This window comes from Callorhinus ursinus, unplaced genomic scaffold (assembly GCF_003265705.2).
Source record: "Callorhinus ursinus isolate GAN/ISIS: 27379988/994484 unplaced genomic scaffold, GSC_fseal_2.0 scaffold21, whole genome shotgun sequence".
In the NCBI taxonomy this organism is placed as follows: Eukaryota; Metazoa; Chordata; class Mammalia; order Carnivora; family Otariidae; genus Callorhinus; species Callorhinus ursinus.
In genome coordinates, this window is record NW_027397083.1 from 3,041,020 (window position 1) to 3,068,169 (window position 27,150).

Here is a 27,150-nt window from a genome sequence, read left to right on the forward strand (position 1 = left end):
GTCATTTCTCTTTTCTTTTTGATAAGTCTGGCCAGGGGTTTATCAATCTTATGAATTCTTTCAAAGAACCAGCTCCTAGTTTCATTGATCTGTTCTACTGTTCTTTTGGTTTCTAGTTCATTGTTTTCTTCTCTAATCTTTGTTATTTCTCTTCTCCTGCTGAGTTTAGGCTTTAGTTGCTGTTCTTACTCCAGCTCCTTTAGATGTAGGGTTAGGTTGTATATTTGAGACCTTTCTTGTTTCTTGAGAAAGGCTTGTATTGCTATATACTTTCCTCTCAGGACTGCCTTTGCTTCATCCCAAAGATTTTGAACAGTTGTGTTTTCATTTTCTTTGGTTTCCATGAATTTTTTTAAATTCTTCTTTAATTTCCTGGTTGACCCATTCATTCTTTAGTAGGATGCTCTTTATCCTCCATGTATTTGAGTTCTTTCTGACTTTCTCTTGTGATTGAGTTCTAGTTTCAAAGCACTGTGGTCCAAAAATATGCAGGGAATGATCCCAATCTTTTGACCTGGTTTGTGACCTAGTATGTGATCTATTCTGGAGAATGTTCCATGGGCACTAGAGAAGAATGTGTATTCTGTTTCTTTGGGATGGAAAGTTCTGAATATGTCTGTGAAGTCCATTTGGTCCAGTGTGTCCTTTAAAGTCTTTATTTCCTTGTTGATCTTTTGCTTAGATGATCTGTCCATTTCAGTGAGGAGGATGTTAAAGTCCCCCACTATTATTGTACTGTTGTTGATGTGTTTCTTTGCTTTTGTTATTAATTGGCTTATATAATTGGCTGCTCCCATGTTAGTGGCATAGATATTTACAATCATTAGCTCTTCCTGTTGGATCGACCCTTTAAGTATGATATAGTGTCCTTCCTCATCTCTTACTACAGTCTTTGGTTTAAAATCTAATTTGTCCTATATAAGGATGGCCACTCCAACTTTCTTTTGGTGTCCATTAGCATGGTAAATTGTTTTCCACCCTCTAACTTTCAATCTGGGGTTGTCTTTGGGTCTAAATGAGTCTCTTGCAGACAGCATATTAATGGGTCTTGTTTTTTTATCCAATCTGATAACCTGTGTCCTTTGATTGGGGCATTTAGCCCATTTACATTCAGGGTAACTATTGAAAGATGTGAATATAGTGCCATTGTATTGCCTGTAAGGTGACTGTTACTGTATATTGTCTGTATTCCTTTCTGGTCTTTGTTATTTTTAGGCTCTCTCTTTGCTTAGAGGACCCCTTTTAATATTCCTTGTAAGGTTGGTTTTGTGTTTCCAAATTCCTTTAGTTTTTGTTTGTCCTGGAAGCTTTTTATCTCTCCTATTTTCAGTGACAGCCTACCTGGATATAGTATTCTTGGCTGCATATTTTTCCCATTTAGTGCTCTGAATCTATCACGCCAGTCCTGCCTGGCCTGACAGATCTCTGTGGATAGTTCTGTTGCTAATCTAATGTTCCTAGCATTGTAGGTTACAATTCTCTTCTCCCAAGCTGCTTTCAGGATTTTCTCTTTTTCTGTGAGACTCGTAACTTTTACTGTTAGATGTCGAGGTTTTTACCTATTTTTATTGATTTCGAAGGGGATTCTATGTGCCTCCTGGATTTTGATGCCTGTTTCTTTCCCCAAATCAGGCAAGTTCTCTGCTATAATTTGCTCCAATATACCTTCTGCCCCTCTCTCTCTTTCTTCTTCTGGGATCCCAATAATTCTAATATTGTTTCATCTTATGGTATCACTTATCTCTCGAATTCTGCCCTCTTGATCCAGTAGTTGTTTATCTCTCTTTTTCTCAGCTTCTTTATTTTCCATCATTTGGTCTTCTATATCACTAATTCTCTTTTCTGCCTCACTTATCCTAGCAGTTAGAGCCTCCATTTTTTTATTGTACCTCATTAATAGCCTTTTTGCTTTCAACTTGGTTAGTTTTTAGTTTTTATTTCTCCAGATAGGGTTTCTCTAATATCTTCCATGCTTTTTTCAAGCCCAGCTAATATCTTATAATCGTCATTCTGAACTATAGTTCTGATATCATACTAATGTCCTTATTGATTAGGTCCCTGGCAGTCAGTACTGCCTCTTGTTTTTGTTTTTGTTTTTGTTTTTTTGATGTTATTTTTTCCGTCTTGTCATTTTGTCCAGGGGAGGATAGATGAATGAGAGAACAAAAGGCTAAAGGGTAACAACGACCCAGAAAAATATACACTAAACAAATCAGAAGAGACCTGAAACTGGGGGAAAAGAAAAGGAAACAAATAAAAAAGAAAAAGAAAAGAGTATGATCAAATATGATCAGGCTGGTGAATAGATCAGTGCCACACACTAGATTTTAGGTGTATTTTGGTCTGTTAGAAGAAACTGCCTCCCAAAATTTTAAAGAAAGGAAAGCTTATATATGCACAAAGATAAGGGTAAATACAATGAAGGGATGGAATATGATTGTAAAGTTGAAAATTATAAAAGATTTTATAAAAGGAGTTGATGAGATAAGAAGTTGTTTGAAAAAAGAAAAAAGAGGTTTTGAAAAAAAAAAAAGGAGAGAATGTGGCAGGAGACTAGAACAAGCCATACACTAGAGATTTAGGGTATTTTTTGGTCTGTTAGAAGAAACTGTATCCCAAAATTTTAAAGGGAGAACAACGTATATATATACCAAAAATAAGGTTAACTACAATGAAGGGATAGAATATGACTCTAAATATGAAAAATAAAAAAACATTTTTTAAAAAAGGTTTGATAAGATGTTGGTTGAAAAAGGGAAAAAGAAAAAGAAAAAAAAATTTAAAAATTAACTTTGAAAGACTAAAGAATCAGGGGGAAAAAAGCCATGAATTCTCTGTACTGTATTCCCCTAGCGCTGGAGTTCTGTCATTCTCATTATTGGTAAACTTGGTCTTGGCTGGCTGTTCTTGCTGATCTTCTGGGGGAGAGGCCTGTTACAGTGATTCTCAAATGTCTTTGCCAGAGGCGGAATTGCCCCACCCTTGGCCAGGACCAGGCTAAGTAATCTGCTCCAGTTTGTTCTCCGTAGCTTTTATTTTCTGCAAGTTTTCCATACAGCTTTGGAGGACGAGAGTGCAAATGGCGGCCTCCCAATCTCCACCCCAGAGGAGCCGAGAACTCGGGGGCCCGCGCCTCAGTGAGCCCCCCAAGAAGAGCAGTCAATCACTTCTGTCTCCCTGGTCTCTGGCCACACTCCATGCTCACCCGGCCTGTGACTGAGCATTTTTATCTCTGGCACCCGACCCAATTTGGAGACTCCAAACCCAGCAGATCCCTGTGGTGCACTCCTGTGCTGCTCCTCCCAGGGGAGTAAGGGGAGTCTCTCCAGATCTGCCACTTGTTGGGTCCCTGCTGGAGGAGCAGTGGCCTGTGTCACAGATCATGGTTTATGGCAACCCTGAGCTGAGAGCCCACTCCTTGGCTCTGTCTTTGTGGCTGGCTTCCCCACTCCAATACCTGGGAGCTCGCCCACACTGGGGCACTCTCAGTCTTTCTGTGACCCCCGAGGGTCCTGAGACCACACTGTCCCAGCAAGGGTTCTATCCCTGGCTTAGCCACTGGAGCGACGTCCCTCAGCGGAGCCGACTTCTACAATTTCTGATTTTGTGTTCCACTGCTCTATCATTTGCCCATAAGTGGCTGATGGAGGCCCCCTCCCCTGCTGTCTATCTTCCCGAATATCACCTCGGATTCACTTCTCCGCACGTCCTACCTCCCAGAATGTGGTCGCTTTTCTGTTCAGAGAGTTGCTGCTATTCTTTTCTTTGCTCTCCTGTTGAGTTCGTAGGTGTTCAGAATGGTTTGATCCCTATTCAGCTGAATTCCTGGGACCAGAAGAAATTTAGGTCTCCTACTCCTCCGCCATCTTGCTCCGCCCCCTCTTTTTGTTGATTCTCTGCTTAGAAGATCTGTCTATTGCTGAGAGTGGAGTGTTGAGGTCTCCCACAATTAACTTATTGTTATATATATGACTCTTTATTTTGGTTAACAGTTTGTTTATGTAGTTGGCTTCTCCCATGTTGGGGGCATCGATATTTACAATTGTTGGATCTTCTTGTTGGATAGATCCTTTAAGAATGATAAAGTGTCCTTCTGTGTCTCTAACTACAGTCTTTAACTTAAAATCTAATTTGCCTGATATAAGAATTGCTACCCCAGCTTTCTTTTGAGTTCCGTTGGCATGGAAGATGGATCTCCATCCCTTCACTTTCAGTCTGAATGTATCTTTAGGTTCAAAATGAGTCTCTTGTAGACAGCATATGGATGGGTCTTGTCTTTTTATCCAATCTGCAACACTGTGCCATTTTATGGGAGCACTTAGGCTGTTCATTTTGAGAGTGATTATTGAAAGATATTAATTTATTGTTATCATGTTGCCTGTGAAGTCCTTGTTTTTATAGATTGTCTCTGTAAATTTCTGTTCTATATCACTATTGGGGTCTTTCTCCTTTTAGAGAACTCCCTTAATATTTCTTGCATGCCTGGCTTAGTGTTCACATATTCTCTGTTTCTGCCAGTCCTGGAAGCTCTATCTCTCCATCTATTCTAAATGACAGCTTTTCCAGATAAAGTATTCTTGGCTGCATGTTCTTCTCATTTAGTACCCCGAATATGTCTTGCCAGCACTTTCTGGCTTGCCAGGTCTCTGTGGATAGGTTTCACGTTATTCTGATGTCCCTCCCTCTGTACGTCAGGAATCTCTTCCCCCTAACTGCCCTTAAGATGGTTTCCTTGGTTCTAAAATTTGTGAGTTTTACTATTACATGCCAGGGCAGTGGTCTGTTGTCCTTGATCTTGGGAGTGGTCTTCTCTGCCTCTAGGACACGAATACTTGTTTCATTCCCCAGATTAGGGAAGTTCACAGCTATGATTTGCGCAAATATATCTTCTAGTCTTCTCTCTGCACCCCCTCTGGGATCCCAATAATTCTGACATTGGAGCATTTCATGGGATCACTTCTTTCTCTAATTCTGTTTTCATGGATTTTAAGCTGTTTGTTCCTTGCCTTCTCTTATTCTTTCTTTTCTATCAGTTTGTCTTCTAGATCACTAATTCATTCTTCTGCCTTGTTTACCCTAACTGTTGGGAGTATCTAGATTAGATTGAGTCTCATTGATAACATTTTTAAGTTCTGCCGGATCAGCTCTCATTTCTGCCCTTAGAAACTATGTTGCCATTAATTGTTTATTCCATTCTAGGTATTGTCTTCATAACTGTTTCCTTGAAGTCTATTTCTGACATCTTGCTTATATCTATATCCATTTGTAAATCTGTGGCAGAAGTCACAGTCTCTGAGTCTTTCCTATTTTGGTGGTTCCCCCTCCTAGTCATTCTGTTGAGGGGTGGTTGAGGGAATGTACAGAGTCCAAATTATTGACCACAACCCAAGCAAGATGCATCTGTTTTATAGGGACCTTAGGTTTGTTGGCCTCTTGTTCTCCCAGCCTGTCTTCTGGGGGAAGGGGACTGCTGTGCTGTTACTCAGGCAACCCTGTTTGGGCAGAGTTGTCCCACTCCCTGTGTGGTGGCATGGGCTCAGTGAGGCTTTTGTTCCCTTACATTCTAGCCAAAGAGAAAAATTGCATAAATATATTTATGTGCAGATGACATGATTATATAGGTAGAAAATCTTAAGTGGCCTACAAGAATTCTAATGGACCTAATTAGTTAATTTAGCAAGGTCACGAGATACAATGTAATACAAAACACCAGACATATTTCTTTAATTGCAACAATCAGAAATTAAAATTAGAAACAATACTAAGTGGCACCTGGGTAGCTCATCAGTTTAGCAGCTGTCTTTGGTTCATGTCATGATCCCAGGGTCCTGGAATAGAGTCTCGCACAGGGCTCCCTGCTCAGTGGGGAGTCTGCTTCTCACTCTGCCTGCAGCTCCCTCTGCTTGTACTCTCTTCTCTGTCAAATACATAAATAAATGAAATAAATAAAATCTTAAAAAAAGAAACAATACTATGTAGAATACCACTTTAAAACAAAATTTGATGGGACTCTGTTCATTGAGAGTCCAACTCTTGGTTTTGGCTCAGGTCATGATTTTGTGGTTGTGAGATCAAGTTCTGTGTCAGGCTCCATGCTCAGCATGGAGTCTGCTTGAGATTCTCTGCCTCTTCCTCTCCCTCTGCCCCTCCAAAGATTTGTGCTCTCTCTCTCTCTCTAATATAATAAAATAAATCAATAAACCCTTTAAGAAAACTTGAGGAAAATTTTTTTTCTATTCTTTATTTATTTAATTTTACTTTTTTTGTTAAAGATTTTTATTTATTTATTTGAGAGAGAGAAAATGAAAGAGAGAGAGCATGAGATGGGGGAGGGTCAGAGGCAGAAGCAGACACCCTGCTGAGCAGGGAACCCGATGCGGGACTCATCCTGAGATTCCAGGATTGTGACCTGAGCTGAAGACAATTGCTTAAACAACTGAGTCACCCAGGCACCCCTCTATTCTTTTTTTTTAGTGAGAGAGAGGAAGGGAAGGGGCAAAGGGAATGGCAGAGATAGAATCTCAAGCATGCTCCACGCAAGCTTGCCATAGAGCTCCATTTCACGACCCTGAGATCATGACCCAAGCCAAAATCAAGAGTCAGTTGCTCTACCAGCTGAACCACCCAGGTGCCCTAAGAATAAATTTTAAAAGTATATTCAAGACCTCTATATGAAAATTAGAAAACACTGCTGAGAGAAATTAAATACAGAAACGGAGAAATATACCTTATCATTGGGTTAAAAGACTCAAAATTTATCATGTCATTTTATGTTTTCAATACACTTCCAAGTACAAACTCAACAATATTTTTAAAGAAATTAAGAATGCTATTCAGAAATTTATATAGAAATATACAAATTTAAAGGAATCTGGAAGATTACATCATTTAAAAAAAAACACCATTTTGAATGCTTAATCTACTTAAATTCAATAACTGCTATAAAGTTCCCATAATCAGTGCTGTGTGGTATTGGCATAGGGATAACATTGAGACCTTGAAACCAAGAAAATGCCCAGAAATAAGCCTAATTATAAGAATTTTTACAAAGATGTCAAGTAATTCAATGGGGAAAGTATTGACTTTTCCACAAATTATACTGGATCAATTGGGTATCCCTATTAGAAAAAAAAAATTGAAACCACAAACTCACCCCATAACATACACAAAAATTAACTCAAAATGAATCAGAGGCCTACATGTTAAAGCTAAATCCATAATAATTCCCGAAGAAATCTTTTTGACCTTGGAGACGGATCAATATTTGTTAGATAATAAACAATAATCATGAACCATAAGAAAAAATTAAAAATTGGAATTTGTCAAAGTTTAAAAACTTGGTGTATATTAGTTAACACCATTTTTAAAAATGAAGGTAATCCATGGACTAGGTGAAAATTTTGTGTGTGTGTGTGTGTATATATATATATATATATACACACACACACAAAATTGTGTATACTTTTATATATATATTTTTTAAAGATTTTATTTATTTATTTGACAGAGACAGAGTTAGCGAGAGCAGGGACACAAGCAGGGGGGAGTGGGAGAGGGAGAAGCAGGCTTCCCACTGAGCAGGGATCCCAATGTGGGGCTTGATCCCAGGACCCTGGGATCATGACCTGAGCTGAAGGCAGACAATTAACGGCTGAGCCACCCAGGCACCCCTACTTTTATATATAGTGTATATATATATATATGCATATATATATATATATCACTTGTATTATATGTAAAGAACATTTATAACTTAGTAATAAGGAAACCAGAACCTTCATATTAAATTATGCAAAGGACTTACGACGTGGATGGAACTGGAGGGTGTTATGCTGAAAGAAATAAGTCAATCAGAGAAAGACATGTATCATATGACCTCACTGATATGAGGAATTCTTTTTTTTTTAATTTTTTTTTATTTGACAGAGAGAGACATAGCAAGAGAGGGGACGCAAGCAGGGGGAGCGGGAGAGGGAGAAGCAGGCTTCCCACGGAGCAGGGAGCCCGATGCGGGGCTCGATCCCAGAACCCTGGGATCATGACCTGAGCCGAAGGCAGACACTTAACGCCTGAACCACCCAGGCGCCCCTGATATGAGGAATTCTTAATCTCAGGAAACAAACTGAGGGTTGCTGGAGTGGTGGGGGCTGGGAGGGATGGGGTGGCGGGGTGATAGACATTGGGGAGGGTATGTGCTATGGTGAGAACTGTGAATTGTGCAAGACTGTTGAATCACAGACCTGTACTTCTGAAACAAATACTGCAATATATGTTAAGAAAAAAAAGAAGAAGATAGCAGGAGGGGAAGAATGAAGGGGAGTAAATCGGAGGGGGAGACGAACCATGAGAGACAATGGACTCTGAAAAACAAACTAAGGGTTCTAGAGGGGAGGAGGTGGGAGGATGGGTTAGCCTGGTGATGGGTGTTAAAGAGGGCACGTTCTGCGTGGAGCACTGGGTGTTATGCACAAACAATGAATCATGGAACACTACATCAAAAACTAATGATGTAATGTATGGTGATTAACATAACAATAAAAAATTTAAAGGAATAAAAAGAAAGAATAAATTATGCAAAGGACTTGAAGAAAAGTACACAAAAGAAGGTATACAAATGGGCAATAATAAGATGAAAAAAATCTCAGCGTAATTAGTTATCAAGGAAAGCAAATTAAAACCACAACAATACATCACCACCCATCTAGAATGACTCAAAGGAAATAACTAACAATCCCAAGTGATGAAGATGTGTAAAAACTGTAACTCTTCTTGTGTTTTCATATCTGTCCACAATTTTAATGTTGCCTAGTATTCCATACTGACCAAACCATGATTCCCAAAGATAACTGATTGGACGTCTTTCAGCGTTTCTAATTACTTTCTGCCTCCTGATGAATGTGAAAAAAAGAACAAAAACAAAAAAACAATAAATAGAAACAGTTTTGGAGTCAAGAATTTTATTTTATTTTATTTTATTTTTTTAAAGATTTTATGTATTCATTTGACAGAGACACAGCAGGAGAGGGAACAAAAGCAGGGGGAGTGGGAGAGGGAGAAGCAGGCTTCCCACGGAGCAGGGAGCCTGATGCGGGGCTCGATCCCAGGACTCTGGGATCATGACCTGAGCTGAAGGCAGACACTTAATGACTGAGCCATCCAGGTGCCCCAAGGAGTCAAGAATTTTACAATGGCTGCCATTGATTTCATGCCCTCACTGCTCTATCTCTCAAGCAATGAGTAGCAGGTTCCAAAAAAGTTTTATTATTGCTAAGGGGGCAGAAGTTCTCTCTGTGACATGAGTCAACAGGTTAACTACTTCACAGGTCCCCAAACTAGAGTTATCCCATTTTAATACTTACTGATATTCAGCTTTCTTGGGGTTCCCTTAGAGAAAGGAGATTTTTACATTTGGATTCCAAATACAGGGAATGCAGCTCCCTATTCAAAATTGGATGTTTGTCAAACACGTCTCTTCAGAATGGTTTCTAAGACAAAGCCTTTCTGTCAGAGGAGATAATTAATTCCTGGGAGAAAAAGTAGCAGAACCAAGACAAGGTCTTTGAGCCTTTATGGAAACCATAATTATCCATGCAGTGAAAAGTGAAAATGATTTTTGTTGATCACATTTGCAGAGCAAGATTCATTATGCTTAAAATGACCCATTTGAATGTGCTTAGTCCATACATCTTGCTTCTTGCCTATGGGACCAGAGCCATCTGTAGATGATTACTCCATAGTGTTTCAAAAGAATCTATTCTAAAGTCAAATCCCATGTGTCCTGTAAAAACTTCTTGAGGTTTTTGGCTAGAATGAGGCTTTTGATTGGTAAAAACTATTTCTTAAAAATTGTTGATTTAATATCACAGTATTTGAATAGTCTCTTACTGGGTGTGTCATACATTTTGTATTGAAAGTTACTTATCTAAGAAGAGATCAGGTTGAAGATGGGATTATTTCTGAACACCCCAAACATCATTAAGATCTTCTAAGACTGTAAGGTAAGTTTTTCATATTGTTGATGCATCTTAAAGATTGTTATTTCCCATATATATTAATCATCGTTTCAGTCCCTTCAAATATAATATTAGAGTATTCCATCATCACCCCCTTTCTTCAAAAGATAGTTGGTAAATATCATTCACCCAAGCTGACAGATGAAAAATTTGAAACTCAAGGAATTGAAACCAATTGTAAGACCCTGCTCTTCATCACCGAACAGCGTGCTTTTGCAGTGAGACATCTAGTTTAATAATCTGGACTAAACGTGAGAGTGAAAACAAAATGTAAATGCACTTCTCACATAGAAGAGACATAAGTATGAATAATAAATGACAGATATCATCAGCTGTGTAGTGCAAGCATGAATGGAGAATTCTTTCTGGTAACAAAAGCTACAGATAATTGAGTCTGTATGTCTTCTTTAAAAATAAAATTGGAGAGGATTCATCCTGAACTTCTTGCACAGTTAAATTATTGCACAATTATCACTCAAAATGCCAATTTGACATTTTGAGTGATATCCTAGGTGCCTACACAGTTATATCTGTGGTGCTTATATCCTAGGTGCCTACGCAGTTACAAAATAGATGAAAGTCCTCTGTGTGTACAACATGGTGGTGATATGTTCAGATAGGTTTCCTTAAAGAATTCTCATAAAAACCTTGGATGTGGATATTATTAATCTTGTTTTATAGATGAGGAAATAAGGATGTAATGTGCTAGAAAGGTACTCCAGGTAAAAGAAGATGCAAGGGGAAAATCAGAATTCTAACCTGGTCTTTTCGATTTTCAAAACAAAACACAACCACAGTGGAAAGCCTTTTCAACATTTAACAGATGGTTTGCTTTGGAGATGGATTGTAGTAGGGAGAACTAGGTCTGAGGGAGAAGTCAAGATAAAAAGATCTTTCAGTGAATGCAGTACTGTATTTTATTTGAAAATTGGGAGTTCAAGCATGTCAGTGTATTTGTGTGTGTGTGTCTCCTAATGAAATTGTGTTATATACACTTGCCTCCAAAGTAGTAATAAAGCAATTATAGTTATTTTTTGAAAGATTTTATTAATTTATTGGAGAGAATACAGAATGAGAGAGAGAAGGGGGGAGGGGGAGAGCAGGAGCAGGGGGAGGGGGAGAGGAAGAGGGAGAAGCAGGCTCCCTGTTGAGCAGGGAACCTGATGCAGGGCTAGATCCCTGGGATCATGACCTGAGCCAAAGGCAGATGCTTAACCAATTGAGCCACCCCGGTGCCCCCAAGCAATTATAATTATTATGGTCATATAAAAAAGCGATTACTAGTTCAATGTTGTTAATTATAACAATATAGGGCATGGGTAAGAATTTGGATAAAAAACATGAACAAGTATAATCTGAACTAATCTTGGCTCTGCCCTTAATTGGCATCTTGAGCTTGTCAGGATCTTTAACTTCTCTATGTTTCTATTACATAATGTATAAAATAAGTATAAAAGCAATACCAAGAAATATCTTACAGGTTTGTGGTGGGGTTAAATCAGCAAATGTCTGCAAAAACATTCAGAGCCACTAAATAATAAATTTTAGTTAATATTATTAGTGTTATTAGTACCATCAACCTAACTAAGTCTCTGAGACTGTTTCCTCATCTCAAATGGATGAAATAATACCAATCACACAGGTTGTTATCAGTATTCAAGGTGATCTTATGTACAGAACACTTGCTACTATGCCATGAACAAAGTAATCATTGAAATGTGTATATATGTATATATATATATCATTAGCAATTATGATTTTATTGTACTTAGACAATAAACATTATGAATTATCTTTATAGTAGTTTTTGCATACTTTCTTTACATACCCACCACCAATGCCCTGTTACTGCTATGTAAACTATTATAAATAATCTCTTAACTAAGGTTTGAATTTGTGGTTTCCAACCCCTTACTGAACCTCACCCCACTTCATCCAGGACACATGAAGATTTTCATTAAAATTATATCCCTTATTCCCCCTTCCTCAAATTACTCTTCACTTTTCCAACTTGTATTCTCAATATCTGCCCATGGTTCCCATTTCCTAAGGATAGAAGGAAAATTTCTTAACCTTGGATTCATAGCTGTTACATCATAAACTACCTCTCTTTTCTTACTTAGCTGCCACTATGTGTAGGATCCATTACTTCATGTTAGGCTTAGTCATCTCAGATGATGACATGTGCACAGATGATCTCCTGCCTGTGAGGTTACAAAGTACTTCATGTCAATACTCAACAGAAACTTCAACCAGGAGGTAATTCAAATAATCTTAATGAAATAGAACTTATTTTCTATCTCAAAAATCCTCAGGAAAATCAACAACTCAATAGAATATAGGTATTTATTATTTACTAGATGAAGAAGCATAATAAATTCAAGGTCACATTAATCAAAAGGGATTTTTTTTTCAGGTAATGCAGTTAAGTACAAAATGAAATAATGGAGAATAGGAACAATGTGACAGAGTTTGTTCTACTGGGGCTCACAAAGAATCCAAAGATGCAGAAAATCGTATTTGTTGTCTTTTTGGTGATTTACATCATCTCTGTGGTAGGAAATATGCTCACCGTGGTCACTATCACTGCCAGCCCATTACTGGGGTCCCCCATATACTATTCCCTGGCCTATCTCTCTTTCATTGATGCCGGCTATTCTTCTGTTAATACGCCTAGACTGATCATAGATTCACTCCGTGAAAAGAAGACCACTACATTCAATGCATGTATAACCCAAATCTTTGGAGAGCATTTCTTTGGAAGTGCTGATGTCATCCTGCTCACTGTGATGGCCTATGACCACTATGTGACCATCTGCAAACCATTGCACTACATGACCATTATGAATCGGTGGGTGCAGGGTCTGCAAATGGGAGTGGTGTGGGAGGGAGTCTTTCTTCATGGAGCCATACAGATCCTCTTTATCATCCCTTTACCCTTCTACGGCCCTAACGTCATAGATCACTTTATGTGTGATCTGAACCCTTTGCTCAATCTTGTCTGCACGGATACCCACACTCTAGGGCTCTTCGTTGCTGCCAACAGTGGTTTCATCTGTGTGTTAAACTTCCTCCTCTTGATCATCTCCTATGTGGTCATTCTGCATTCTCTGAGGAATCATAGCTTAGAGGCAAGGTGCAAAGCCCTCTCCACCTGTGTCTCCCACATCACAGTGGTTGTTTATTCTTTGTTCCCTGCATATTTGTGTACATGAGACCTGCAGCTACTTTATCTATCCATAAAGCAGTTGCAGTGTTCTACACTCTGATAACGCCCATGTTAAATCCCTTAATCTATGCCTTGAGAAATGACCAGATGAAAAATGCCATTAGGAAATTGTGTAGTAGAAATAAATATACCTGAAGCTCAACATTAATGCAATGGAAACAAAGGTCAAAAGAACATTTTGGATGATCTCAGCAAGGAATACTTACCAAATAAAGAAAATAGCAAACTGCTATAAATGATAGAGTGGGGGAGATATTAGTGGAGGAAGAGAAAACCTTACCACTGGCTAAGCTACAAACTATAGATGATTAGATGATAGATAGATAGATAGATAGATAGATAGATAGATAGATAGATAGATATAGATAGATAGATATAGATATAAATATATTCACTATCTATAAATTCAAACATTTTTATTAAGAATTCTGATCATTTATACTCATCAGGGTTGATGATAACATGTTGCCTATAAAATTATGGTATAAAATGTTTCCAGGGTTATTAAAACAAAAGAGCCATTTAACCTCTGAGGGGTAACAAAGATTATCCCAAGTTTTCAAATTTCTTTGTAGTCTTCAGAGTCATTTTGAATTGCTTATGTCACCCATCTTAAGCTGCTAACCCATCACAAAGAATGATGACTCAAATAAATGAACATCTTATAATTTGAGAGGAATAGTCACAACCATAGAATACTTGACTACTAGTTAAAAATAGTTTCTACAAGGTAGAATAATGTCTGGGGCACAATAAACATTGAATGAGTGAATAATGGTATAAAGGAAGATGAAAATAGTCAAGAAAATGTAGAGCAAAGAAATATTACCGTAGACACTGGACTTTTCCCCCACTTTTCTCTGATTCAAGCTCTGAGAATTCTAGCTAGATCTCTTTGAGAAACCACAATTTGTTTTAACTCCTGCTTACACTGTGTAATGAGAAAGAAATTGAAACTGGGAATCTCAGTGAAGGAGAAAATAGCTTACCTTGATATTCTCCCTGCTCTCAGTAAGATTTCAACATCATATGAATATGAGCTGTTCAAGGTGATTTTCCCTGTTAATTAGTTTACTTTTTGGTAACATTTCATTATGAGAAGCTGTTTAAAAAAAATATGTGGCCCCATCTACAAACAAAACAACTTCAGGATACATATATTCTATTTATTTATATTTGATAATATATCCCTCACTCATTAATCAATTGAAATTTCTTGACCTAAAAAATATATTAGAAACATTGACGGTTTCTGGGCTTTGAGTGATGAATAGAGAGGAACCAGGCTCTTGCCTTCAGAGAGCTTCAGATCCACTGAGAGACACCCAAAGGGGAGCAGAATATGATAAGACCATGTTATAAATGGGAGGGTAGTAACAGCACAGCATACTGAGAAAGCATGTTTGAGTGACACAGCAAAGACCAGGAGGGTCAGGGATGAAAACACATCAATAATGGGACCCAAAGGATGAAAGGGAATCATTAGAGTGAATAGGCATGTGTTGGGCTGAGAAGATTCCTAGGAAAGGATGCATAACAAAGACCAGGGGTGAAAAAGACTATACAGACACCTAATAATTCAATGCCATTGTGCTGTTGGCTCACCTATTCATTCAATAATTAATTAGTGAGCCCCTACTGTGTGTTGGGTTATAAGCTGGACACGGAGCTTCTAAACAGTAATTAGTAAGTTATTTGATGGGATTTTGTAATATAGGTGAGGTTCAGTGGGGTGGAGTCCAGAGCCAGTGACCAAGAAAGAATTCTTGAGATGTCTTTGGTACAAAATGGTGGTTTATTAAAGTAAGGGGTCAGGACCCACGGGCAGGAAGAGCTGCTGCCCCGGAGTTGTGAGGGGTGGCTGATGAGATACTATGGGGTTGGGGGAGATAAGGAAAAAAAGGGAGGTTTTGAAAGAACTTTCATATGTTAAAGAAGACTCACAGGATACCTGAGGCCTAGCCATTGTCAAATTAAGGTTGTTTATTTCTCCAGTAAGGCATTAACAGTAAGATAGTTGGGAGCTTCCTGGAGGAACACCACACTTTGCCTGCTTCACGTATCTGTCAATGGGCTGCAGATTATAAGGACATTTAATTATATTTACATCCCCTTCTGGAAGCTAGACCATTGAGAGAAATACTTTGTTCTTGTAAATTGCTAAGACACATGTAAACTGAGGGAAACTTCTGTCTTGCAGGATTGTGATCTCTATGACTCTTTGTTTTCCTTTAGGGCAGCCAGGAGTGCCTGAAGAATGTCATATGTATCACATAGGAGGGGGGTTATGGGGTGTCAACTTCTGCTTTGTCTTCACCTTGCCTTCTGGTCCCTCAGCAGTATGACACTGGAAAGTTAGTGACAGTAAAGATCAAGAAGAGTCTCATCATTGTGTTAAAGATGAATGCCAACTACCATGGGGAACACATTGAAAGGGTCTTCCACAGCTTTTCATGGCTTGTGGCTCATTTTTCAAAGCACTGAATAATTCTCCACTATCTGATGTTGCAGTTTATCTATCCTAATCTACTGAAGGACATCTTGGCTGCTTCCAGTTGTTTGGATTATTTATGAATTATGAATTATTATGAATAAAGCTGCTTTTAAACATCTGTGTGCATGTTTTTATGTGGACACAATGTTTTGACTCCTTTGGGTAAAAGCCAAGGAGGGAGATTGCTGGATTGTACAGTAAGAATATGTTTGGATTTATAAGAAACTGACAAACTGTCTTCCCAAATGGCTGCACCATATTGATTTCCCACCAGCAATAAATGAGAGTTCCTGTTGTTCTACATTCTCATCAGCATTAATTGGTGGTGATGTCCCATGTTTTGGCCTTCCTAATGGGTGTATTGTGGTAAAATCACCTTGAATCATTTGCTTATCCAAAATGGGCAAAATAATTAATTCAGAAGGCTTATGGGCTTGAAGCCAATTGGTCCAGACCTCACAATTAAAATATGACAAGTTCAGATTCTATGCCATGTTTGATCTGTCATAAAGATATTGATCCCATCCATCATTGTGTATTCTAAGATCCAAAAAGTGTGCATTGGTCAACTTATGTTGAATTATACATACAATACTCTTCTTACCTAAAGTCAGATTTTATTCCAAGGGCAATGGGCCATTACCCACTCTTTCTGAGGAGTGAGCAATGGAATCAGAATTGTCTGTTAGAGTGCTGTTTCCTTCATTCTTCAGGTCTAAGGACTCCCATTTTACAAGTAGAGTCTTTGCAGTTCAGAGAAAAATGTGAATGTCAGATTTCTGGGTGCGAAGGAGTGAAATAGCAGACACGTGCTCCCACATGATAAGGTAGCAAAGATGGAAAACAGAGAATCCTCTCTGAAGAGACTGGGTAGCTACTAAGGGAAGAAGAACTAGAAGGAATGAGGTTAAAAATGGAGGGTAAACTCGGCTGAGGTGAGCAGCAACAACAACAACAATTACCATGAGAATTGTCATTTCTGGGTACAGGATGGAACTGAAGATCCAAGTTTTATGCACATTGAGAGCAACTGCTGAGACATGAAGGAATCTGCAGAACTTTGGTCAGAGATCTAGGGAATCTCATGGACACATCAGTTTTTCCCTTGATTCATTTGTGAAGCCACATAGCATAACCAGGGGAGAAACAGACTTTTTTTAAAAAACACTACTTTTAAAAAACAATATTATCTTCTTCCCTTACCAAACTGTTTTAGAGATTTATCACATTGTATTATTGGTAGTTTGTTCCTCTTCAGTAAGAATAGTATTCCACGGTATGGTTCTACCACATTTTGTATACTTATTCCCTAGCTGATGGACATTTGAATTGTGTCCAGGTAATGCCCATAGTGAAAGATGAGCTGTGAACATTCATGTACAAGCCTTTGTGTAGATATATATTATCATTTCTCTTGGAGTGATACCTAAGAGTGGAATTGCTGAGTTAAATGTTAAGTGTGTGTTAGCATTTTAAGAAACTGCCAAATGTTTTCAAAAGTGGTGGTGCTATGTTACATTTCTACCAGCAATGTGTGAGTGTTTCTGTTTCCCCACAACGTCACCTACAGTTGGCATTGTTAGTCTTTTTAAATTTAGCATAAAGATGTTCAAAATATTCTCCTATGACTCATTCTTTCTGTAAGGTCCTTAGAAATAGTATTATAATACTAAAGTATTCTAAATTCTAAATTATATTATAAATTATATAATCTAAAGTATACATACATATGTATAATTTAATAAAATTGAATACTGATAACCTCCTTTGTGGTTGGTATTATTCCATCCATACTGAGATGAGGAAACAGTGTCAGAGAATTAGGTTGATGATAATAAGAATAACAATATTTTCTAAAATTGAATATTTAGTGGCTCTGAGTCTTTCTGAACACATTTCCTGATTTAATCGCCCACCACAAACCTGTAAGATAATTCCCACTATTGTTTTTATACTTATTTTAAAGATTATGTAACAGAAACATAGAGAAGTTAAAGATCCTGCCACGATCAAGATGCTAATTAAGGAAAGAGAAAAGATTACTTCAGATTATACTTGTTAATGATTTTCCTCCAATTTCTTACCCAGGCCCTATATTGTTATAATTAACAACAGTGAACTAGTAATCTCTTTTTTATAGGACCATAATAATTATAATTGTTTTATTACTACTTTGGAGGCAAGTGTATATAACACTATTACATTAGCAGACACACATAGACACTTAGAACTTCTACACAGGCAATCATTTCACTGTGAGTACAATTTTATTTTTCCTAATTTGTAATGGAAGTTTAGCCAGATTGCAAGATATAAAATCTATAAAAATCAATTGCATGGTTTGTACTAGTAACTAAGAAAGAGAAATTGGGTTTTAAAAATCCCATTTATGTCTTAAAATTATAAAATAATTAAGAATAAATGTAGCAAGATATGAGGAAAACATGTACCCTGAAAGTAAAATATTTAAGAGAATATAAACATCTTAATAAATAGAAAAAAATACTTTGCTCATAGACAGATGACTCAACATTATTAAGAGCTGAATTCTCCCCAGTGGAATCTCCAGAATCAAGCATTCTCAAACAAAATTACAGGCACATATTTAAAACTTTTTCAAACTGATTTAAAACTTATGGAAATATGAGGGGCCTAAATTAGTTCACAACTTTAAAAAAGGACAGAGTTGGAGAAGTTACACTATCTGATTTCCAGCGATGTTACAAAATTTCTGTGTTCACAATGATGTGGTATTTTCATAAAGATATCCCAGAAGATCAACAAAGCAGACTAGAGAGCCCAGTAGTAGATCTGCACATACATGGTCAGCTAATCTCAGCAAAAGTCTGTAGTCAATTCAGTGGCAAAAAAACAGTCTTTGTGACAAAAGATAGTGGAAATATTGGGCATCTATATCTACTGCACAAAACAAAAAGGCAAAAAACCTTTTATCTATACATCACGTCTGTACAGATTTATTTAAAATGGGTCATGGAAGTATATGTGAAATGTAGAAGTAAAAAAAGAAATTGGTGTAAAACATGGGAGATCTTCATGACCTAGGATTATAAGAAAAATTTCCTAAATATGTGGAACGAAAGTGTCCAAACAGAGGTGCCTGGGTGGTGAATTTGGTTAAACAACCAAATCTTGGTTTCAGCTCAAGTGGTGATCTCCAGGTTGTGAGATCAAGCCATTTGCAGGGTTGGCACTCAACATGGAGTCTGCTTGACACATTCTCTCACTCTTTTTCTCTGTCTCTCCCTCCACAAAAAATAAATAAATCTAAAAAAAGTATCCATAAAAATGATGATTTTCACTTCATCAAAATTATAACTATGCAGCAGTACTAGTATATAAAGAGGGATGAATTAAACAGTTGAAGATGTGAATGCAATATGTATCCTTCTCTAAGGGTTGTCCAAGTGTGTGTATAGGGGGAAGGTTAGAGATATGACCAGCTACTTCCTCCTGTAGATTGGTACAGACAAGCTCTTGAGCGCAGCTTGGTCAACACTGGGCATAACGCTGATGTAGACAAGCTCTAAATCACTGGGTTATAATGTCCTTTATGATGAAGTGCTAGGATCCCTCATTCCTCAAGATTATTAAAGCCCCGAAGGAAGCACTAAACTAGAATAATGCATTTTCTTGAGTCAATTTCTTACTGGCTATTAAGCTAGTTATTTAACCTCTAGAAACTTCTTTGTGTTTATCTACATAGCAAAGCTAATAATATGTGTGTCAAAATATGCATTATTATGATAAATAATATGATGAACTTAAAACACTCAACAATCAGTAAATTTTTGTTATTCTTTGGCTAATTGGATTGATCTGAAACAGATTAAATATTATAAAATTTGATTTCTTAACCATTCTTGCATGAGAAAACTTTGCATGCGTGGATTGGCATATGATAGAGAGAAACTGCCTGGCTTCAGTGCATGCGGTTGTGACTGAGTCTAAACAACCTGTGAATAGTCACTGAGCAGAGAAAGAACCAGATGGGAGACACATTAAAGGCGTTGCTGTACTTTGCTTCCTTCCTCTGATTTTTCCATATCATTTTTGCTTTTCCTCCCTCCCAAGTTATAGAGAAACATGTTTACTCTTTCTTTTTTTGTGTGTGTCACCTGTTTTCCAATTGCTCATACATCAATGGCAACTTCATACCAATTATAATATCACAAGTCATTGATTTTATTTATCCATCTAACCTGCACACCAAACATCTTGATAATTTCCAAAAAAAAAAAAGGACCCTATGTGGCTATCTTTGGTGCTCCTTGTCCTACCTCATTTCAGATTTCCTGAAAGCTAACCTGATACTATTATAGGCTACAATTTTCCTCCTACTCTTCAGAAAAATGGAAAAGCACAGGACAGTCACACTATAGTCTTTAGGCCCTTCAAGGAAAAAAGGGACAACTTTTTCCCAGGTAGGGAAATGTGGAAAGTTTAAACCCAAGAGCACCAAACACATTAATGTGGATGGTGGATTTGCAATACTGGTGCCAAGACCTGTCTAGAAATGCCTTCGGGAATATAATTACATAAAGATTTCAAAGACCTATTAATTCTCACATTGCTACTTAAGTTTGTATTGTGTTCTTCTGAACCAAATTATCTTCAGACATAGCCATAAAATAAATGGAGGATTCCTAGTACCTAAATACTTTTGTTAGCTTTCATAGGAATATAAAATCATTTTGTTATTTTTCCTTCTGAGCTATTATTAAGAAGCTAAATCAGCTTTCGAAATTACCAGGCTGCTTTCTTGAGGGATGATGATCCACTTCTTGCATCCCTGACTCTTAGTAGATATTGGAAGGGTACTTCCCTTATAAACTGGAGAAAGTTTAAGACGTGTTGAAATTGTCAAAATATTTGCAGAGAATTCATCTGGATGTGTTGAATTCTGGGTTTGTAATTCTCTGCATTTGATTCTAGGTTTTGGTACTAGAGACAAACTGGCAGAGTGAGTATCTGAGGATGGGATGCTTCCTCACGTAGCCCCAAAACTAACCAGGTAATTAGCGAATTACCCTTGTCACCATGGTTTGGGAAGGGTCCCACCACACGTGTGCTAGGCTGTGTGTTCTTTATATTTATTCTATGTAATTTCATTCTAGAGCATACTTCTCTTGCAGCATATGACATTTGATTACTATATAAATATTTTAGCATAGTTTAGACTTAATGGTACATTAGTTATAAGCAAAATTCCCATTTTGGGGGAGAAAAATAATAGAGTTAGGTAAAGCATATATATGTTGGCAGTGAATTTCATCGTGACCAAAAATCATGCTCACAGGGATTACTCCATATTCCTATTATGAAACAGACCAGTGTATGCTTGAATATGTACAAAAACAAAGGCTTTCCCATATTTCAAAACATCTGCCATCCGAAAATAGACTAGTTTATTCTGAGCCAACTAAGGTAAGTTTATAGCATGCTACATTTTTTTACACTAATGTTACAGTAAGAGTTTGTTACACTAAAAGTTTGAAATTGTGGTAGAAACTTCTATTTACATATAAGATCTCCTATTCCTCTATGAATAGCATAATCCAAAAGGTACACATCATTTTATTCAATAATAACAAAAAATAATCATTTGAGTACCTTTTTGTAGAGGAAAAAAATAGACTAGTGATCAGTGTTAAGAAACAGGCTAAGATAACCAGTTGATTAAGATACTAACAGTTTCAGTAGGAGATTGTTGAAATTGGAGTTCATTGTGATCATACTTGCTAAATCCATGTTATGAATGTTCTTTTTTATTTCCTTTGTTTTCCCATCATTTGTGTGTGTGTGCACACATGACGGTCTGTGGTCCTAAACTAATCACTCAGGGAGGAAAGACTCTAAAAGAAAAATGACAATTTTGAACCACACATGTCCCTGGTTATTTCATATTACCTCATGTATTCCTCACTGAAATTCTGAATTTTGTAATGATAGCTTAGTTGTGAAATGAGGAAGAGGAGGCCTAAAGAGAGATGAAGCCATTTGCTCAAGGATCACACTGGTCAGTTAATCTGAGATGCCTCAGCATTTCTACCCCTTTCTGTGTTCCTACTGTTTCAACCACTTGTTTAGTGGTTGCCTGAAGTTCTTTATTTACCAATTGCGACTTCAGTTTTTCCATGGGAGGGGTCCTCAGTATCACTATATTGTTTGATGAGAGTAATTCTCCTCAACTGAATTTTTGCTCTTCCTTTTTTACCTTTGCTAACAGCACTGATCATAAATTTACCTCAGAATACAGGCTGGGGTTTTGCGCTACTGGCAATGAAATACCAGTGATGATCTAGAAAACAAGCAGGAATCCTGATGAGGAATTTGCATTTTTGTAAAACTGAAGGCAAATTATTTTAAATGTTTTAAAATCAGTGTATTCTAGATTATATGTGTATATTAAATAATCTGTACCTCTTTACTTCCATAAATACCCACAAAGACAAAAGGGGTATATGTTAATCCATCCCCTTGAATATTATTTTCTGCTCAGAGGAATAATCAAAACAGTTTTGTCATGTTGTCCTTCATGACATCCCTCTCAGGTCTTTCCCATGAAAGATAGCCCCAGATTGAGGAAGAAACGGGATTTCTGTCTTTTAACATGTACAGTGTATTACTTTTCAATCTTGAGAAATTACTTAGATTTCTTGGTATGTCTATTCTGTTTAGAATCAGATTTGAATTGGTCAATGATTTCCATATCTTCTATTGTTCACAGTCTACTTAGATAAAAGTTACCTATAAATCAATTTGTTTTAGGAATTAGGCATACCTGAAAAATTAACATTGTTTTTACCTCATAAATAAAGATTAGTATCAGTTGCAATAAGTAGAAGATAGGTCAATGATCCTCACACTCCTAAAGCTTTTCAGTACTACTTAGTAATTGTTAACTGCTGAACACTCAGTGACATATTTTATTTTGTTATATAAAGGAGACTAGGGATCCTTGTTTGTGATACTGGAAAAAAGTAAACAAATTGAAAATTTTAATTTTATGAGGTTAGAATTTTGAATAGTAATTTAGAATAGAATTAATGTCTTATGGTACAGACCATTCTAAAAATGCCCTAGCTGTCATCTATTTGCTATGAAAAATCTTCCTGAAGACTATCAATAACATAGACATTAAATTTGCAAGTCACTACAGATGATGGTTGCTAAATAATATTGCAAAAAAGCATTTTGTATTTTTTAAATAGACTTCTGGGGGCCCAGATATGTCTGTCATTTGAGATTCAGACTAAGATAGAAGGTGCTAGCTTTGCAAACACACTAGAATCAGATATTTCCTCATTAGTTGGTAAGATATCTCTTGGATGTGCTTTCTCTAATTCCATATTCATTTTGCAGTAATTAAATGATATCCTAAGATATACATTAGATACAAAGATGTGAATTCCTGAATATTTCATTTATTCATTATTGCAACAAATATCATTGAATTCTAACTCACCACAAAGTTTGTTTTCAAGTTGCTTTCAGTATTAGCCCCTTTTATGTCATTTGATCTTTAGATTGTATCTAAAATTTGAAACTTTCGGGGCGCCTGGGTGGCTCAGTCATTAAGCGTCTGCCTTCAGCTCAGCTCATGATCCCAGCGTCCTGGGATGGAGCCCCGCATCAGGCTCCCTGCTCAGCGGGAAGCCGGCTTCTCCCTCTCCCACTCCCCCTGCTGGTGTTCTCTCTCCCGCTGTTTCTCTCTCTCTCTGTCAAATAAATAAATAAAATCTTTTTTAAAAAAAGTTAAAAAAAAAGTGTGAAAATTTCAGCCAAAGCCATGTCATATGCATAATTCAAATACACTTGGGCAATTCAACAATGTGATATTTCCTCTGTCTATCGCTATCACAATCTTCAGTTACAGCATATTTTTTTAAATTTTATTTAACTCATGAAAAATATGTACAAAAAAGAATGGTTTTCCTGAATATTTTTCAAAATATCAGTCATTAATTGATATTCTCTCTTTTGATGTATTATTTTTAACTACTCTGCTTTTTAATGTAAGAGAAATTGCGTTGGTTTAACATGACTCTTGCACAATGTTTGACCACATAGGAAAGTATAGTATGCTCTACACAAATTATAGTTCAGTAGTTCAAACAAATGTGCATTTCTTTAAGATTCATTCCTGGGAAAATTAAGGGAATTTTCTCAGATAATTTTTAAAAAAAAAGGAGAGTTGATTTTATTTGTAAGTTATGAGAATTGCAAAATATGAAAAAAATCTTTCCTTGTTTTAGACTAAATAATATAATTAGCAGTCCTTTATCTAAATATATAATTAAAAGTAATAAAATGTATTTGCAAATAATATTTAAATATTTTAAATAACTACTAATAATATTGAGTAAATATGTAATTATTCTCATTATTGCCATTATAAAATTATTTCATGACAGATTTATAAAAGGAAGCATTAAAATAAAAACATAGTTTAATTCAATAAGTCAAGAATAATTATTCTTAACACTATTTGTGAAAATATGCATTTTAATGTTTTATATATAATGTTCATACAATTAACATTCACCTAGAATTATCTTTTCTTTCTTTCAGAAATGTAAGTCCTTAGGGAAGCATACACTAAAGCCAAATATATGAAAAGCCAGAGAAACATCTCAGAATTCATACTTCTAGGACTTTCATATGACCAGAACATGCAAATATTTTGCTTTGTGCTCTTCTTATTCTGTTATGTTGCCCTGTTGGCAGGAAACCTTCTGATCCTTGTCTCCATTCAATGCAGCCCTCTGTTTCATCAACCCATGTACTACTTCCTCAGCCACTTATCCGCTATGGACATCTGCTACACTTCTACGGTTACCCCCAAGTTAATTGCTGACCTGCTAGTGGAAAGAAAAACCATCTCCTACAGTAATTGCATGTTACAGGTCCTTACAATGCACTTCTTTGGAGGCACTGAGATCTTCATTCTTACCGCCATGGCCTTTGATCGCTATGCTGCCATCTGCAAACCTCTCCACTACCTACTTATCATGAACAGGACAAGGTGCCATCTCCTAGTCTTAGCTGCTTGGGCTGGTGCGGCCGTCCATGCCTTTCCTCTATTTTCCACTGCAATCAGTTTGCCTTTCTGTGGTCCTAATGAAATCGATCACTACTTTTGTGATATTTTTCCTTTGCTAAAGTTGGCCTGTACTGATACCCATATCATTGGTGTCCTTGTGGTTGCCTTTTCAGGTATGTTTGGCCTAGTAGTCTTTATTGTCTTATTTGTTTCTTATGGGATAATATTGTTCACTTTAAGAAATATGTCAGCTCAGGGAAGACGCAAATCCCTCTCCACCTGTGGGTCTCATATCACTGTGGTCATCTTATTTTTTGGGCCTGCAATCTTTATCTACCTTAGACCACCTACTACTTTTCCTGAGGACAAAATATTTGCTCTATTTTACACCATCATTGTTCCTATGTTCAATCCCCTAATCTATACTCTGAGAAATTCAGAGATGAAAAAAGCCATGAGAAAGTTTTGGTGCCCATTACTATTTTCAAATGAAGCACACAGTTAATTTGAAGAAGTTTATTGACTAAGCAACTCTGAGAAAGAAAAGAGAGAGATGTGAATGAAAAACGCAGGGACTAGCTCATGGAGTTTGTGGACCATCCCTGTCATGAGGGGAGTGAAGGCCAGCAGTTGGACTACAGGTTTACAGTGATCAGTGAACAAGTACTGATTCTTGCATACCAAAATTAATTGCAAACAGTTAATTTTGTGGGGTATTAAGATGCTATAGGTAAGGGTAACTTCGTGAAAAACAATTAAGCCAGAACAAAAAAAATGTACATTATTTTGTGGATTATAAAGGAAAATATTTTAATGACATTCTAACATTCAAAACATTGGACTTAGAGGCCAGACCATGCAAGAACAGACATCCTTTGGTAGTTCAGAGATTGTAATCTAAAAAAGAAAAACCCACTATAATCTTAAACTAAAAAAATTATTTAAATTCGTATATATATATATATATATATATATATATATATATATATATAGTCTGTATGGGAGATATATATATCTCCCCTAGTTCATACAAATCAGTTGTGCAAACATATAAATATTTAGAGTAGATTCTTTTTTATTTATTTATTTTATTTTGTTAAAGATTTTATTTATTTATTTTAGAGAGAGCATGTGTGAATGAGCCAGAGCAGGAGCCTGGGGTGGTGGCAGGGGGCAGATGGAAAGGGACAAGCAGACTCTCTGCTGAGCAGGAAGCCTGATGCAGGGCTCCATCCCAAGACCCTGGCACCACAACCTGAGCTGAAGACAGTTGCTTAACTGACTGAGCCACCCTGGTGCCCCAAGTAGAAACTGTTTTAAATTGGTTTCTGGGGTCAACTCTCTTGTTGTTCCATTGAAATCAATAATATTAAATAGTGAAGACAGAGTGAGAATCTACAATTCAGAAAGCTGAAACACACTTCCTGGCATTCTACCTATTAGCCAGAGTTTGATATCATTTCCCATATAATGCATTCCCTTTCCTACCTAAAATTAATGAACAAATGGTTAGTCATTGGATCCACAACCAAAGTGTTTTCTTACTGCAATGACAGAGAGGGAGAGAGAGAGAGAAAAAGAGAGAGAACAAAGTAGAAAAGAGAGAGAGAACAAAGTAGCAAAAGAGAAATAAGGTATGATTTAACCACAAAGTAAATGAAAAAAATTAATGCATTTTGGTTGCACATGGATATTCATGGCAGCTTTATTCATAATCACCAAGCCTTGGAAGCAATCAAGATGTCCTCCAGTAGGTGAATAAATAAATAAACTATTGTACATCTGGAGAATGGAATATTATTCAGCACTAAAAAGAATGAACTATTAAGGTAAGAAAATATATGCAGGAAACTTAGATGCATATTTCAGAGGGAAAGAAGGCAATTTGAAGGGGCTCCCATTTGTATGATTTCAACCACAAGTCTTCCTTGACTTACAAGGGAGTTATGTCCCAATAAACCCATCATAAGTTGAAAATATCTTAAGTAAAAAATGCATGAAATATTCCCAATTTACCAAACCTCATAGGTTAGCCTAACCTACCTTAACTATGCTCAGAATAGTTAATTAGCTACAGTTGGGCAAAGTTTCTAGCCAACACAATAAGACAAACAAACAGACAAACAAAAGAAGGTGATAAGGACACTATCAACAATGAATAGAATACTTTTTCTATACACCCTACAGAAAGTATGAGTCATAGGAGAATATTTTGAGCATCTCTATGCTAAATTTAAAAAGACTAACAATGCCAACTGTTGGGGAGGTTGTGGGGAAACAGGAACTCTCGCATATTGCTGGTGGAAATGTAACATAGCACCACCACTTTTGAAAACATTTGGCAGTTTCT

The 27,150-nt window shown here is 36.9% G+C and overlaps 1 protein-coding gene and 1 pseudogene across 1 annotated transcript; both read left to right on the forward strand.

Moving 5' to 3' along the window:
- The first annotated feature begins 12,457 nt into the window (after positions 1 to 12,457).
- Positions 12,458 to 13,377, forward strand: LOC112829744 (olfactory receptor 4C46-like; annotated as a pseudogene).
- A 10,992-nt stretch (positions 13,378 to 24,369) lies between these two features.
- Positions 24,370 to 25,305, forward strand: LOC112829686 (olfactory receptor 4P4-like). Its single transcript, XM_025879409.1, has one exon. It carries the CDS (start codon positions 24,370 to 24,372, stop codon positions 25,303 to 25,305), a length of 936 nt encoding a protein of 311 aa, XP_025735194.1.
- The last annotated feature ends 1,845 nt before the right edge of the window (positions 25,306 to 27,150 follow it).